General features: G+C 35.0%; 1 protein-coding gene across 1 annotated transcript in view; it reads left to right on the top strand.

Annotated features, from left to right (window-relative positions):
* CDH12 (cadherin 12) overlaps window positions 1-16,456 on the top strand; it is a 253,650-nt gene that overhangs the window by 168,672 nt on the left and 68,522 nt on the right. The window contains exon 4 of the mRNA XM_004778670.3: window positions 9,991-10,158. Coding sequence (XP_004778727.1) covers window positions 9,991-10,158 — 168 coding nt within the window. The remainder of the gene's footprint in view (window positions 1-9,990; window positions 10,159-16,456) is intronic.

The following is a 16,456-nucleotide window of genomic DNA, read 5'->3' as shown; positions in this document are numbered from 1 at the left end:
ATATGTACCATTTTTCCAAATAATCTGACCCCTTATTGAGAGAACATCATTATTTATTTTACCTCAAAATTTTTCAAACCTATAAACTTTAAATGATTTTGTTGTCATAAAATATACATAACATAAAATTTACCATATTAACCATTTTAAGCGAACAGTGTAGTAGCATTAAGCACATTCATCTTGATGGGACACCTGGGTGGCTCAGTTGGTTAAGCATCTGCCTTACACTCATGTCTTGATCCCAGAGTCCTAGTATTGAGTCCCACATTGGGCTTCTTGCTCAGCAGGGAGTCTGCTTCTCTTTCTGCCTGCTGCTTCCCTGCTTGTGCTCTCTATCTCTCTGTCAAACAAATGAATAAAATCTCTAAAAAAAAAATCACATTTTTCACAACTACCACTGCTATCCATCTCGAGAGCTTTTTTATTGATATCTTTTCATTTATATATATTATCAAAAACGACATATATTTATAAGGTTTTTTTCTATTTTATGCATTTATATATGCCTTTATAGAATCCATATGAAAACAGTTGAATGAGGCTAGAGTTGAATGGACAAGCTGCATTTTTTCCCTTTTATTCACCATTCAACTATTTATTTCATGCTCTGTAACTCTGTCTTAGGCTCTGTTTAGGGAAATCTGAAAAATGTTGCTGTGAGAACAGACACTTCCTCAAGATTTTTACTCTTTGAGTCTGACTATCACCTTTTATTCAGGAATTATAATCTCCAGGCCTGTGTCTTAAGTGAAACTTCCTCTCTGATTCTGACTGATACTTACTCTTTTAGGTCTTTAACAAAGTGTTGGTGTTTTAAAGCTGCAGAGTATAATTGAAACATGGGTTAGACTATATTTTGAGCTAATTTTGATATTACTACATAAATACTTACAATATTTCATGACTTGAAATGCTTTTGATATTAATTCAGAGTAAAGTCTGAGAGATTCATATACGTTAGTGCTGAGGTGCTGATGAAAGAAAGAGTATCATCTTTATTCGAGGGCAGGTTAAGAGGGGTTACGTACGCAAAGTCGTCATGCCTCTAATACTTTCTGCATTTAGACCAGGTCTGATTATGGGCATAGTGAGAGCAAGGAGAGCAATAATGCTAATAAATACAAGGCAGGACAAATAAGTCAAGGAAATAGATAATTATTAAGCTATTACATCCCATATTACCTATTTTGTAATATTTTAGTTATGGGTAGTAAAACTGCATGACTAAAAACATGCTCCCATGAATGGTTTCCTTATATTCTGCCTCCTCTCACTTCCCGAGAACTCAGCATGAGCTTCGCTTGCCTTATTTTAGACATCATGGAGTGCACACATCAGCAGATAGAACTGAGAACGTTTGGCTTTAAAAGGAAAATACTCCAGGGGCATGTGATACAAGACTTGAGGAAGTAGTAGAATTGTTATGAAGTAGAGGAAGTGGTTGTATTCTGTGCCGCTTGAGAGGAAAAGGGCTATCATAGCTGGCTGAGTTACAGGAAGAAAGAATTTTGGCTTCAGGTACATATAAGAGGATGTCAGTACTTGTCCCTAAATAAGAGGCATGCCTCGCGAGATTGTGAGTTTCCTATTGGTGGAAGTGTTAAAGAGATAATGAGCAAGGAGCTGGTGGTGCTGGATCTATTTATTCATGGGGTGAATGTCAATGTAGAACCAATGGCCTCACAGGTGTTTTGCTAGTAGGATACCAAGATGAGTCAAGTAGATCCTCAAGTGGGTCCCCATCACCTGGAGGGAGGCCACCAGGTCCTCAGAAGATGACAGTTGAATTTTGTAGGATGAAATTCTCTGATATGTAGAATGACTGCTGAGCACTGATACAGACTGAGAGAAGAACTTCCTAAGGAAAGAGGTCCTAGGAAGTGTCTTCTGAGTCCTAAAGCAAGGTCAAGGTGTGTTATAGGTGGGAAGAAGGTCTCCAAATTTTTTTCCTACTGAGGGTAACCTGATAATTCTTCTTGTCCTTAAAATACATTATTGAGTTATTGGCAACAACATTTTTTAAAATTATACACTTCATCTGTGTAGTGATAGACACAACAGTTTTGTTAATATTTCTAAAGATTGCACTTGCTCTTAAAAACCCCATTTCACATTTTAAAATTTTAGATTAATTTAAGACTGTAATGAAAAAAAACTCAGTAGCTTTTCATATAAATTGCTGCAAAACCAGGACTTGTACAAGTGTTTTAAAATACAATTTAGCTGTAAAAAAATAAAAAGCAACTTTACATTGTGATAAAGTTAAGATTACCATCTTTACCTATAATTATTATTTTTTTATTCTACCATCTATTAGCAGTTCCTAAAAGACCCGGGCATTATGATATATTTGCTAATGCTTCCTCCAGATTCATAATTTAAAAAGTCAGTCATGACATGGCCAGCATTGGAGTGTGTTATCTACTAAGGCTTATTATTTTCAGATGCAAAAGTAGCATTTAATCATTTTTTTCATAACGTACTAGCTACCATATACATATGTCTATACTAACAACTCCATCTCATTCAAAATTACATCAAGAATATTTTCATTAAAAAAAAGAATATTTTTCATGATCAACCGTCAATAATGACCAAGACTGCTAGTAATATATTCAATCATTATCTCTCTTGAAGGGTATATGGTAACTTTCCATGTGTGACCTAAGCTTATTGCTGTATGTTAATTTGTGTATTTTATTAATATTTACTGTGTGTCTACTATATGCTTCACATTGTTCTAGAACTAAGTTTCCTACAGGGAAAACAAAATAATGACAAAATCCCCACCTTCAGGAATATTCACTTTATTTGGGAAAACACAAAACAAACACAATAAGCAAGCAAAATATTAGTGTTTTGATAGCAGGGCTATCAAAGGCTGAGGGCTAAGAAGAAAATGATAAGTAGAGAGAGAGAGAGTGTTGGAAGGGCTGGGGAGGGTTATGTGTGGTATGCAGGATAATGATTTTCAAAAATGTCTATGCCCTGATCCCTGGGACATGTGATTATGTTGTATTACATAAGGAAGAGGAATTAAAGTAGCAGATGGAATTAGGGTTGCTACTTACCTGCCCACAAGGTGGGGAGATTATCCTGTATTATCTATGTGGGCCCAGTTTAATTACATGTCTTCTTAAAGTGTAAGAAGGAGGTCAACAAGTCAGAGTCCAAGAAAGATTAAAAGATGCTATGCTGCTACCTTAGAAGTGGAGAAAGAAAACCAGGAGCCAGAGAAGTCAGACATCTTTTAGAAGATAAAAACCCTTCAAAAAGGAATAAATGCATCTAGCCACAACCTGAATTTTGGCTCTCAAGATCCATGTTGGACTTCTGGCCTCCCTAACCATAGGATAATAAGTTTGTCTTGTTTTTAAGCCACTTAGTCTGTGGCAATTTGTTACAGAAGCAATAGGAAGTGAAATCAGTATAGAATTTTAGATAGAATGATCAAGAAACTCCTATGAAAAGGGCTTTGAGAAAAGATATGAAGGAAGTAGAGGAGCTGTTCATGAGTAAACGATAGGAAGAATATTGCCCACAGAGGGAAGAGAATGTCCAAAGCTCTGGTGACCAAAGAAGGAGGTGTGAAAAATAAGGTCAGAGAGTTAAGTGGGAAGTTGGAGATGATGTGAAGTATTCACTCTGAGTGACTTGGGTTTCAGAGTAGAGGGGGAGTGCTGTGTGGTTCACACTCTTACCTCAACACTATGCTTTCCCTTTTAAGAACAGACTAGTGATAAAAAAAAAAAAAAAAAAAAAAAAAAAAAAAAAAAAAAAACAAAACCACAAAAAAACAGACTAGTGAACCAGGACTTCTTTGGACTCTAATCCTCAGTGAGTGGAGAATAGAGCAATTTGTCCATTATTCTCTCTCTTGATCTCTCAAAATAGTCTCAAATTAATAATTAACATTTTTCCAGCTTTACTGGGAAATAATAGACATAGAACATCATGTAATTTTAAGATATACAGTGCATTGATTTGATACATTTAATATTGCAAAATGATTACCACCGCAGTGTTAGTCAACACCTACATTACATCACATATTTTTGTTTCTTTACTGGGGTGAGAACTTTTAAGGGCTGCTCTCTTAGAAACCTTTAAGAATATAATATAGTAATATTAAGTGTAATCACCACGCTGTACATTAGATCTCCAGAAGGTATCCATCCCATAACTCCAAGTTTGTGTCTTTGACCAACTCCCATTTCGCCTACTCCACAGCTCCTGGTAACCACCATTTTATTCTGTTTCACTGAGTTCAGCTGTTTTAGAGTCTACATATAAATAATATTATAGAATATTCATTTTCTCTCTCTTATTTCACTTAGCATAATACCCTCAAGGTCCATCCATGCTATTGCAAATGGATGGGAAATGGATGTGTGCAAATGGATGTGTGTGTGTGTGTGTGTGTGTGTGTGTATCATATCTTCTGTACCCAGTCATCTATTGATGAACATTTAGGTTGTTTCTGTATCTTGGCTTTTTGTGAATAATCCAACAATGACCATGAAGGTGCAGATACTTCTTTGAGATCCTGTTTTCATTCCCCCTGGATATATGCAAAAAAGTGAAATCAATGAAAAATATGGTAATTCTATTTTTTTAATTTTTTTGAGGAACCTGTACAGAATTTTCCATGGTGGATGCACTAATTTTCATCCCTACCAACACTGTACAAGTGTTTCCTTTCCTCCATATTTGCCAACATTTGCTATCTCTTGTCTTTTTTGTTGATAATCATTCTAACAAGTGCGAGGTGATAATCCTTTGATTTTCATTTTTCTGATGATTATTGATGTTGAGTACTTTTTCTTGTATGTGTTGGCTATTTGTATAATGTATTTTGGGAAAAAATGTCTGTTTAGATCCTCTACCTATTTTCATATCAGATTGTTCCTTTTTTTGTTACTGAGTTGTATGAGTTCTTTCACATTTTGGCTATTAACCCCTTAGCAGATATGTGGTTTGCAAATGTTTTCTCTCATTCCATGGACTGTCTTTTCATTTTGTTGATTGTTTCTTTTGCTGTGCAGAAACACTTTAGTTGGATTTCACTTTTTGATTTTCAAGATGATTCCCAGAGGGTTTATTTGTCTTTGGAATCACTGTGGTTTCTTCTTATTTCCCCCTCTTTGGTCTTATTTTACCCATCCTTCCCCATAGCAGTAAGCTGCAGCCACATGGGCTCTTCTGGTATGCTTTGAAGGGACCATTCCTGCTCCTACAGAGTATTCTCCTGCTTCCCTCTCTGGGATGTTCCTTCTTCTATTCTTTCCAAGCCTATCTCCTCCACTTCTCAGAGACTGTGACTCTAAAGGCTTTCCTCAGAGATGACTTTTCCGACATCACTGTCCAAGACGCTTGATTTCATTTTCCTCATTATACTAATCAACATCTGAAATTAGGTTAATTATTTAAGTGTTTCTTTATGGTCTCCTCAACACTCCCACAAACACATGCCCCTTAATAGACATTCCATGAAAGTGCCTTGTAGGGAGACTGTGTCAATGATTATCTAGATGGAAGCAAGACACCTAGTTGAGTAATTTGAGATTAGTTTAACAAAAGACTACATTTTGAAGTGCAAGCAGACTGAAGGGAAATCATGCAGGATGGGGCAGAATGTGGAGAAAATATAACAGGTGTCTGTGGTCACCACTCCAAAACTGAAAGAATGATAGGGTCCTTGAGACCCATGCAACTGTGTGGGGAGGGCCAAAGCAGGAGACTGTGCGATGCGGGGGTATCCATGCAAAGAAAACCGCACCTCATTCTCCTTATACCATTCAGTGTCCTGCCAGTTGGTCTATTAAAACTGACAGAGAGCAGAGAGAAGTCTACAAAAGTGTATAGAGTGAATAAGTGTGTAAAGTGTAAGTAAATGTATAAAGTGGCAGATGGAAGAGTGTTCACCATTATACCATCATATATGATAACAGTGTCTGAATGAAACTATATTTTAGGACGAATGCTGACTGAATCTAGTGTTCCATGTCTCAGTCCTGTAGAAATAACACATATAAAACCATATGATGAATTAACACATGTAATATTTTATGATTTTCCATAGAGAATATTGTGTTATTCTCATCTTAAAAAATGTTATCAGAGTATTTAACCCATATTTGCAAAATAAGCTGAGATCCACCAAGACTAGGAGGCTTGATACAACATAAGGGTCATTGAAAAGACAGAATATATCCCTTGGCAGACTAGTGTCCTTTGATGTATTATTTTAAGTTTATAACTCTCTCAACCATATATTTCCATTCATTCTGGCAGAAATAAAATTCCGCTATTTTTCTTTTTCCTGTATTTACTCTAGATCTCAGTTATGTATGCTGGAAGGTTCATTAGGTACAAGACATTCAAATCATACCAGGATTCATTATACACTTGCCTACCCACTCTTTTGTTCTATTAAATAAGATTTACTTCAGAATTATAGCTAATTAATTAAATTTTGTGGTATTACCATTGTGGAGTATTTGGACTGTCCTGCAAAATGCATATTTTAGGCTTCAGCTATTATCATATGAGGCTGTTTCTGTATCTTTATATACAAATACTAAGAAATAGAGATGAGCACATGAACTTAAACCTAAGACCCAAAATAGCAGAATGTAACATTTCTTTCTGCTTGTTACATTCTACTCTTAGAGTTTTTAAACTCCGTTCTTGGCAAGATTCCTCCTTGCTCAAGATCATGCAATCCATTTTGATTTGTTTGGTTTTAAATATTAGGCAGTTGGTAAACAGTGGGTGGTCCATAAGAAGAGTAACTTCTTGGAAAGAAGACTATTTTTCACCAGGCTTTTTCAATAGACCACAGTGTTTTAAGATTCTGTTCTTACATTTGAATTTCGTAGTCTGCCAGGTTCTACTCTGAAAAATCATCCCAGATTCTTCTCTGAAAAACCATCTACAAATATCGTATTTGACTTGTCTGAGGTAGTGGCTCTTGAATGGAAATGGTGGTGGGAGAGGGGAAGCACATCATGGCCACCAGTAGTTTTCATTGGAACTGCATAAGCAACACTTTCCTCTCTCTAAAGTCTAACAAATGTTTTCCAGTCAAGCAGTATTACACTAAAGGAGGGCTAGAAGCAGCAAGTAGGTCACCTATCAGACACAAGGTGGAACAGGAAGTCAGGGCAGTTGGAAATCGTGATAACAACTATAACAACTTACCTGAAACAAAACAAAACTCACCTTAAATAAGTCTGGTAATGCCTGCGTGTTCTTTATCTTAGCATCTTAATGTATGTATATCAATATATATGATATATAAAGTATAAATTTTATATTTATACATTTATATATTAGAAATGAATTGGGTAGGGGTGCCTGGGTGGCTCAGTTGGTTAAGCGACTGCCTTTGGCTGAGGTCATGATCCTGGAGTCCTGGGATCGAGTCCCTTATCAGGCTCCCTGTTCAGCAGGGGATTTGCTTATCCCATTGACCTCTCTCCTCCCATGCTCTCTCTCTCTCTCATTCTCTCTCTCTCTCTTTCAAATAAATAAATAAAATCTTAAAAAAAAATAAATGAGTTGGATAAGTAAAAATTATGTATAAATATATATAATTACAAGTATCAATATATACATGTATATAATTTTTGTATTGCAAATAAACTGAGTAAAGATCTGGTCAGCAAAAGGACAAGAAAGCATGCATATAAATTAAACCCAGGAATTTATCTAGAAAACATAAACATTCTAAGGCAGGCAGAAATCAGGTACCTTAAGCCTTGCGACCAAGTCACTAAGATGGCAGAGATGAAGAATCTTAAGAGACTTAGAAATGAAACATCAAGGATCTGAGCTAAAGAGAGGAAAATAATAGAGTGTCAGTACCAATGCATGAATAAACAGCAGTAGCAAAAAACTGGAGCTTGTCTTTTCTGCCACCATTTCCTGCCAAGGGTCAGAAGAAATCCTAGATTGTAGTTAAATCTAAATTAACAACAGAACAGCATTTGGCAAGTTAATAGTGGAAAGTATAGATAAAATGTGGATGTATATTCAGTTTATGAATTGGATGTTATACTTCATGTTGGTGTTCAATATTATATTTGTTAGTTATATATGCTACTTTATTTGAAAAATGACACTATCTAAGGTACATGGGTTTAAGACAACTGCTCTGCAGTCTTTCCCTAAAACTATTGTCTATAGGTTGGAATTTGGTACAAAATGTATCCATAATTGTACTTACAACAAATCAAGAAGGTCTTAGATATTTCACTATGGATAAATATAAATATAAATTAGTTCTATACTTGGACACAAGAGCATAAAATGAGTAGGATATTTCAATATGCATATATGCTGGATGATTCATGATTTTAAACTTAATTATACATATACTCATTCATTCATTCATTCGGTCAGTCATTCAACTAGTCAGTTGGTTGACACATTCTAATTGAGTTCCTTCTAAATGCAGACACTGCCCTAGAGGCTGGAGTAACTTGGTGACAAGAGAGACGAGGTCCCTGTAGTAGTAAAGCTTAATGAGATCTAAGTGAAAAACTCTGTGGCTAAAATAATTAAAAGGTATCCTGAGAGATGAACTAAAATACATGGAGAAGATATGTTATGTGTTTAAAAAGTAAAGTAATAAATGTATTTTATAAAAATAAAGAATAGAGAAGAAAATAGCATTCTTTAGAAACTTCACACTCACTGTAACCACTGATTTTTTCATGTATATTTGCTCTATATTGTTTAACAATTCCATTCCCTTTTTTTAAATTTTATTTCTTTTCAGTGTTCCAGCATTCATTATTTATGCACCACACCCAGTGCCCCATGCAATATGTGCCCTCCATAATACCCACCACCAGGCTCACCCATCCCTCCCCCCTCTCTTTTACAACCCTCAATTTGTTTCTCAGAGTCCATAGTCTCTCGTGGTTTGTCTCCCCCTCCAATTTCCCCCAACTCACTTCTCTCCATCTCTCAATGTCCTCCATGTTATTCCTTATGCTCCACAAGTAAGTGAAACCATATGATAATCGACTCTGCTTGACTTATTTCACTCAGCATATTCTCCTCCAGTCCTGTCCATGTTGCTACAAAAGCTGGGTATTCATCCTTTCTGATGGAGGCATAATACTCCATTATATATATGGACCACATCTTCCTTATCCATTCGTCCGTTGAAGGGAATCTTGGTTCTTTCCACATTTTGGCAACCGTGGCCATTGCTGCTATGAACATTGGGGTACAGATGGTCCTTCTTTTCACTACATCAGTATCGTTGGGGTAAATTCCCAGTAGTGCAATTGCAGGGTGATAAGGAAGCTCTATTTTTATTTTCTTAAGGAATCCCCACACTATTTTCCAAAGTGGCTGCACCATATTGCATTCCCACCAACAGTGTAAAAGGGTTCCGCTTTCTCCACACCCTCTCCAACACAGGTTGTTCACTGTCTTGTTAATTTTGGCCTTTCTAACGGGCGTAAGGTGGTATCTCAATGTAGTTTTGATCTGAATCTCCCTGATGGCTAATGATGATGAATATTTTTTCATGTGTCTATTAGCTATTTGTATGTCTTCTTTGGAGAAGTGTCTGTTTGTGTCTTCTGCACGTTTTTTGACGTGATTATCTGTTTTGTGTGTGTTGAGTTTGAGGAGTCCATTCCCTTTTAAAGATAGAATTGTTCTGTATAAATCATGTCTGACTTGGTTGACTTAGTGAACAATGACTGTCTTTTAGAGCTGATACATTGTTTTTTGACCATATTCCACAATGCTACAGCGTTTCATTATATGGCTGCTACCATAATATTTTAAATTATATCCTAAGCATTGGACATTTTGAGTGTTTCACTTTTTGAAAGATACACAATTTTGATAGCATGTCTTTGCTAGTGAATCTAGATATTATCATTTTCTTGTTGCAGATTATCTGATCTCAGAAAACACAATGTTTGTGATATTTATCTCTTATTATTTTTTTCCCTTAAGGTGTTATTAGAACAGCTTTGCCAAACATGGACAGGGAAGTCAAAGAACAATACCAAGTCCTCATCCAAGCCAAGGACATGGGCGGACAACTAGGAGGGTTAGCTGGAACGACAATCGTCAACATCACCCTCACGGACGTCAATGACAATCCACCTCGATTCCCTAAAAGTATGTTGAGTTTGAATCTTTTCTGTTGAGTTTAAATGAGTGCAGCTTAAAAAAAAAAAAAAAATTCTTACATTTTGTTGAATGTTACAGAAATTATAGTAATTTTTCAGACATTTTTGGTCCGAAGGAAACAGAACCCAAGAGATAAAAATTGAATGACCTAAGAGTTTCATTTTCCATTAGAATCATGCTCCATATGACTTTAATATAAAATAATACAAGTCAGTAATTGAACAATGAGTCCTATATTATTGATTCGCAGTCAAGTAAAATATTCACAATAAGTTGGAATCTTGCTCTAACTTTTATTTGAAAAAGTAAAGTAAATATGAAAATTCCATTGTAATTTAATACTCATATTTATGACACATATGACACCATATTATTTGGTCTATCATGCAATTAGCGTAAGAATTCTCTACTTTTTCTTTAGCAATTGTACATGTTGAATCATTTCCATTTACTTCCAGGTAAGTATCAGATAATAATTCAGTGATGCTATTTAGATTACTTTAGTCTTATTTTATTTTAGTTGTGCAATAGGTGAAAATTGTTACAGTTTCTATGATAATAGAAAGGTTCACACCTACATTTTCTCTGTAACTCTGTGCTTCTTACTGAAAATGAATACTTCTCACTTGTGTTATATCTCGTTTTCTTTTGCAGTATTACATTTAACACCAATCAGTACCTGCTCGATTTCTGGTACATTTTCAAGGCTTAGTTCAATGTTCCTAGGACTTAGAATATAGAAACTGAAAGTCTCTATCACTGGGTACACAAGGAGCTTGATTAAATCTCTAGATACTCATTTGCGTGAATAGTTTAGAGAACCAAAACAAAATGATTTTCCTTTTTCGATCTCAGTAGGAGACTTTGAGTTCATCTACTAAAGTATAAAAAACTGAGAATATTTAACTAAATGGATATTTTATTCCTTTAGCTGTATGGTTTTTCATATTTTGCTATTTTATCCTTTTCTCTTAAAGTCATTAACATGTATTTTCTTATGGAAATATTTTACTTAGTGATCAGAAAGTCTAATGGCCAAATGTTATGAGGAGCAATTAGAAATCATCATACTTTAGTCAATGAAATATATGTGAAAAATGGCTAATATAAATATGCTATACTTAATAACACAAAGAGTCTTATGGACATACTTCTTTACTTAGCTATTAAGGTAACAGATAAAAGATAAGCAAATATTAAAAGGGAAAAAAGAAATCAGGCATTTGATTCTCTAACATTTGACATTAATAAAGAATATGTTCCCAACTCAAAAAGTACTTATTATTTTTATTTTTATGTCTTTTATTTCTTTATTTTTTTACTTCTTATGTATGACAAGCTGTAATAGCCAAGGGAGGGGGATAGTTTGGGAAACTACTCTACTTTTATATAAAAGATGTCACTGTGAACATGGGTCCTGTTTTGCATTTTGCGCATATAAAATACATTAGTCTAGGGTATAGGAAATAGCAGAGATATTACTACATGGTGTCAATATTCTTAGTCACAAGGATGATAGTGAGGCTTTTCAGATGAGGGATATAAAACCCAGCCAGAGGAAAAATACAATTTCTGTTGGTATAGATGAAGAGTGGTTGGTAAAATTGAGCAGAGAGAGTCAATTATCATATGGTTTCACTTATTTGTGGAGCATAACAAATAGCATGGAGGACAAGGGGTGTTAGAGAGGAGAAGGGAGTTGGGGGAAATTGGAAGGGGAGGTGAATCATGAGAGACTATGGACTCTGAAAAACAATCTGAGGGTTTTGAAGGGACAGGGGGTGGGAGGTCGGGGTACCAGGTGGTGGGTATTATAGAGGGCATGGATTGCATGGAGCACTGGCTGTGGTGCAAAAACAATGAATACGGTTATGCTGAAAATAAATAAATCAATTTAATAAAAAAAAATTGAGCAGAGATCCAGAATAGTTTGCTGTACAGGGAAATGAAAATATCTCCATGAGAATGAGGCTAGATTATACTTAGGAAGACAAAATGGTGTGCTCAGGTCCTGCTGAGACAGAAAGATCACTTCTAGATCTTACTTACCCAGTGAAAGCAGAATCTAGATACAGCAATAATCTTGTTTGGGATTAATAGCAGGAGTGAGGGAAACTAAATGAGAACCACCAGGAAGGAATGTAGGGGATAAACTCAGTGGAATTTCTGGGACATTTACATGCTCTGTCAGCAACTTTATCATTGTCTTATTCCCTTTTACCACAACATTCTGAGTTCTTTATTTTCCACAGTTTACCATTAAGAAAACTGAGGCTTAGAGAGGTTGAATAATTTGCTTGAAATCAACAAACTGAAGTAATTTTTTTTTTGCTCTGAAGTTCAAATTCCTTCTAGTTTAACATAGCATTAAAATGAAAAGTTATTCTTTTCTTCTACCTGCCACTCTAAAACCCTAATTTTTAGAACACCTGCAAAAAAGTCACCTGACGTATGTGGAGTTGTCACCATTCATAAACAGAGAAATGAGAGGGCAAAAGAAATATACTGGGCAGCTTACCATGATCAAATTATTCTCTACTTGTATTACATGTATTTTGAACTATAGTCTGAAAGTGTAAGAGGTGAGAGAGATTTTTGAATCATGAGAAAGGAAAGGGTTTTCACATTTTTGCATAAATAAAAAATTAATCCCCTTGCAATTTCACATGCCATTGTGTCAAGCCCTTTTTAGTGTGTTGTCATTTTGAATTACATCCTTCAGAGGAAAAGACAGCATACATTTATAAACAGAAAAGCCATTTCTTTAGAAGCCAATGCTCTTTCTGCAAGAAAATTTCTCATGCGATACAATTAAACTACAAATGTGATGTAACATTACAAGATGAAATGATACTTTTCAATGTAAAAGTAAAATATATACACATATTTTATACATGAATAACTTATAAGAGAATCTGCACAACTAGCTCTATTTCATGCTTATTAAGTGATTATTCTAAAAACAAAACAAAACCAGAAAACTTCCTTCCGTTGAATTTCATGAGCTCCAATTTCTCATTGCTTAAAAATGCACAGAATAATTTCTTAAAATTTACTAATCATAATTTTGTTGGCTTTGTGTGTGTATACATATGCATATGTGACACTGTTAAGTATCCATTAACTTCTCTTAAATACGTTAGAGATAAAAAAAGAAAAAGAAAACTGAGTGGCACATGCATTCGTATCATGCATGTGTAAACAGTTTACTGTTTTATTGTTGCAAAATAGATGGTTCCTGAGACATCAGAACTTCCTGCCAATATGATAAGATGATGGTAACAATTATATTGACTAGTGAATTGCTGTGTGTCATGTACTATGTCAAGCGATTCGCATTTCTCCCTCTTACTTTCATAATGACTATATAGTATTTTCTCAATTTGAGAAATAAAGTAGCAAATCATATTATTAAGAAATGAAAATGATAGAAGTAAAGTTTTTAAAAGTTAAAAACTTTTCTAAGATCATTGATCATTCAGCCACTGGGTGAGAGAACCAAGCCTTAATCTTATGTGGTGACTTCAGGTCTCTCTTTATCATTCTCTCTCTTGATGGGGAATTTGTTTTTGATGGCTGTGTTTGCCCTAAAATGTCCATAACCTAGAAAACCCAGATAACCTAGAAAACTGTCCACAAACACAGGGAAGTCAAAATAATACCCAACATGTTCAAAGAGCTGTGCCTGGAGTCCTATAACGGCAAAAGGCTTTCTTTGCAAAATCTTTTCCCTATAGTTATAAAGCTACCATCTACCACAGTCAAGGATATCTGCAGAGGATCTCCATCTGTTAAAATAATCTACAGAAAAATGCTGATGGTTTCCATTACTTGAATATTAAATGACAAAACCATCTAACAAGCTGTTCTAAATAATGCATTATGAGATCAAATCAATTAAGTAATGTGGTTAATTCACATTAGGCAAAATATTCATGCGTGCATCTCCCACTTCGTCTCTTTCTTCTGTATATTTGTAATGAAAATGAGAACAACTTGAATGAAAGTACTTCATACACAACATTGGATGAAAATTATAGGAAATATAAGAAAATGCAAGGAAATATAGGAAAGATAAGGAAGAATTTGCTTCTTTTGTTTCTTTTTCAATATACTAAGAGAAATAGAATTGCTCCTAAGGTAAATAAGTTCAAATATAGAAATTTTCTTGGTAAAATATATAGTATGTCTTCATGAATAAAGAATTGTAGGCTAATTGAATTTTGACAATTAACTCAGATCCAGCCATAGAAAACATACCATTACATTCCAAGGGGATTGTCATGGGGATGACTGTGATAAACCAGTTCTATGATTTGAGTTTATGTATACAAATTGTATATAATCTGAGTGTTACTTGTAAATAGTATGAAAGTTCATGACTTTGCATATATTTTGTAGATATAAATTTTTATAGAGCTGCATCAATGTATACATATATATATATATAAATTACACATATACACATATATATGACTTTATCTACCTACCAATAGATAGATACAGTCTCAGAATCATTTAATAACATTGTAAGGAACATATGCTCTGACCTTTGAGTGCAGAAAAGGCCAGTATGTGTCTGAACTTGGAAACATGGTCAGGATCACTTCAGTCTTTTTCATAATCTCCATCTGTTAATGTCAGGATGTGAATTGTATAGAACTCTCATATCTCACCTTCCTTGGAGACTCCTGTTCCTGGCCTGCTTCCTACCCGCAGGTCAAGTGCAAATTATTGGTAACACCCCAGCATGTTCCTAAATCATATCACTGAGGGTGAAGCAAAGGCCAAATTTCTGCTTTTAGCACTATCTCCAATCTGTTGTCTTAGGGGCAGGAATGGAAAAGGGAAAATGCTGACAAGTACTCTGAAAAAAAAAACTAGAAGAAGCATGACTAAAATAATGGGTCTTAGTGAAATCTACCACTTTGATGAGGATAATGTCTTCGGCTTCGTTCAAATATTTGAGTTTGGGAAGGTGGTGTGTGTCAGTTTGGTGTGCAAGGTTAACACTGTAATAATATATTGTTTAATATAGAGGTATCTATATTTATAGTATATTGTATTTATAATTATAATTTATATTTATAGTATACTGTAAATATAACGAGGCTTAATTGAAAACAGGTGAATGTGGGATTTTTTTTAAGTGTTTATTTATTTATTTGAGAGACAGACAGAGAGAGAGAGCATGTGTGGGTGGGGAGGGACAGAGGGAGAGGGAGAAACAGACTCCCTAAAGAGCAGGGAGCCCAACACAGGGCTTGATTCCAGGACCCGGGGATCAGGGCCTGAGCCAAAGGCAGACACAATCAGTTGAGCCACCCAGACGCTCCAACAGGTGAACGTTTTAAATAGTAAAACAAGAAAGTAAAATATATTAATGAGTCAACATCAATTCATGTTTGTTTATGGTTTTCAAATTTACTACTGGTGTTGATTTAGTATCAACTTTAGAACATGTTTCAATTTCCACAATTGATTTTTTTTTTACCAGTATTTAAGAGGCATATTGTGGTATGCATAGTATGTGGCAATTATATATATTACCCATATTCATCATTTATTAGTGGTGTGTGTGTGTGTGTGTGTGTGTGTGTGTAACTCCTCACTTGTGAGGGAAATGTTTAAAAAGCATAAAGAAAGAAATTGTAAATCTAAGAGATTGGAAATATTGCACAAAGAGCTTATGTTACTTGGGTCCTGTAAAGATTGTAGGCATAAGTGATAGAAAGAGTCATCACCTTTGATGACTCTATTTCTATTTTTGAAAAACAAGCCAAGACATAATGAAACCAGCTCTTTTACTAAGTGGAAAAAACACTTCTACTTTAATTCCCAAATGGGTCATTTGTCTGCTTGGATAAAAACGAGAAAGAGGTAACTATTTCCTGAAGATGAGGCACGCAAACGAGGACCAGAGTCATACTCACTATAGTGTTCCCAATAGTTCTCGCATCACATTTGCCCACAGAATCCTTTGGGATCTTACGCCCCAGTGATAGCAGCTCTGTTTCTAGTGGCACAGCTTGGACTCAGAAATCTGAATTTCAAATAAGTAATCTGGTTGATTCTGAGGTAGGTAGTCTGCAAAGCATAATTTGAAAATCACTGGTTTACTGTGATGAAGCAGCGATGTTGAGAAGGCATTTCATTATTCATTAAATAGAGCTAATGAGTTAATTATTTCATATCTCATGAGAGTTGTTTTGGTCCATGCAAAATTCCATTCCTACAGATATATTTGAGTGAAATCTGAATATTAACATTTATTCATTTTAACCAT

The sequence above is a fragment of the Mustela putorius genome, unplaced genomic scaffold, assembly GCF_011764305.1.
Source record: "Mustela putorius furo isolate JIRA1106 unplaced genomic scaffold, ASM1176430v1.1 tig00000589_pilon_pilon_pilon, whole genome shotgun sequence".
NCBI lineage: Eukaryota > Metazoa > Chordata > Mammalia > Carnivora > Mustelidae > Mustela > Mustela putorius.
Note: the sequence above shows the minus strand (reverse complement) of the source record. Positions and strands in the feature narration are given on the sequence as shown.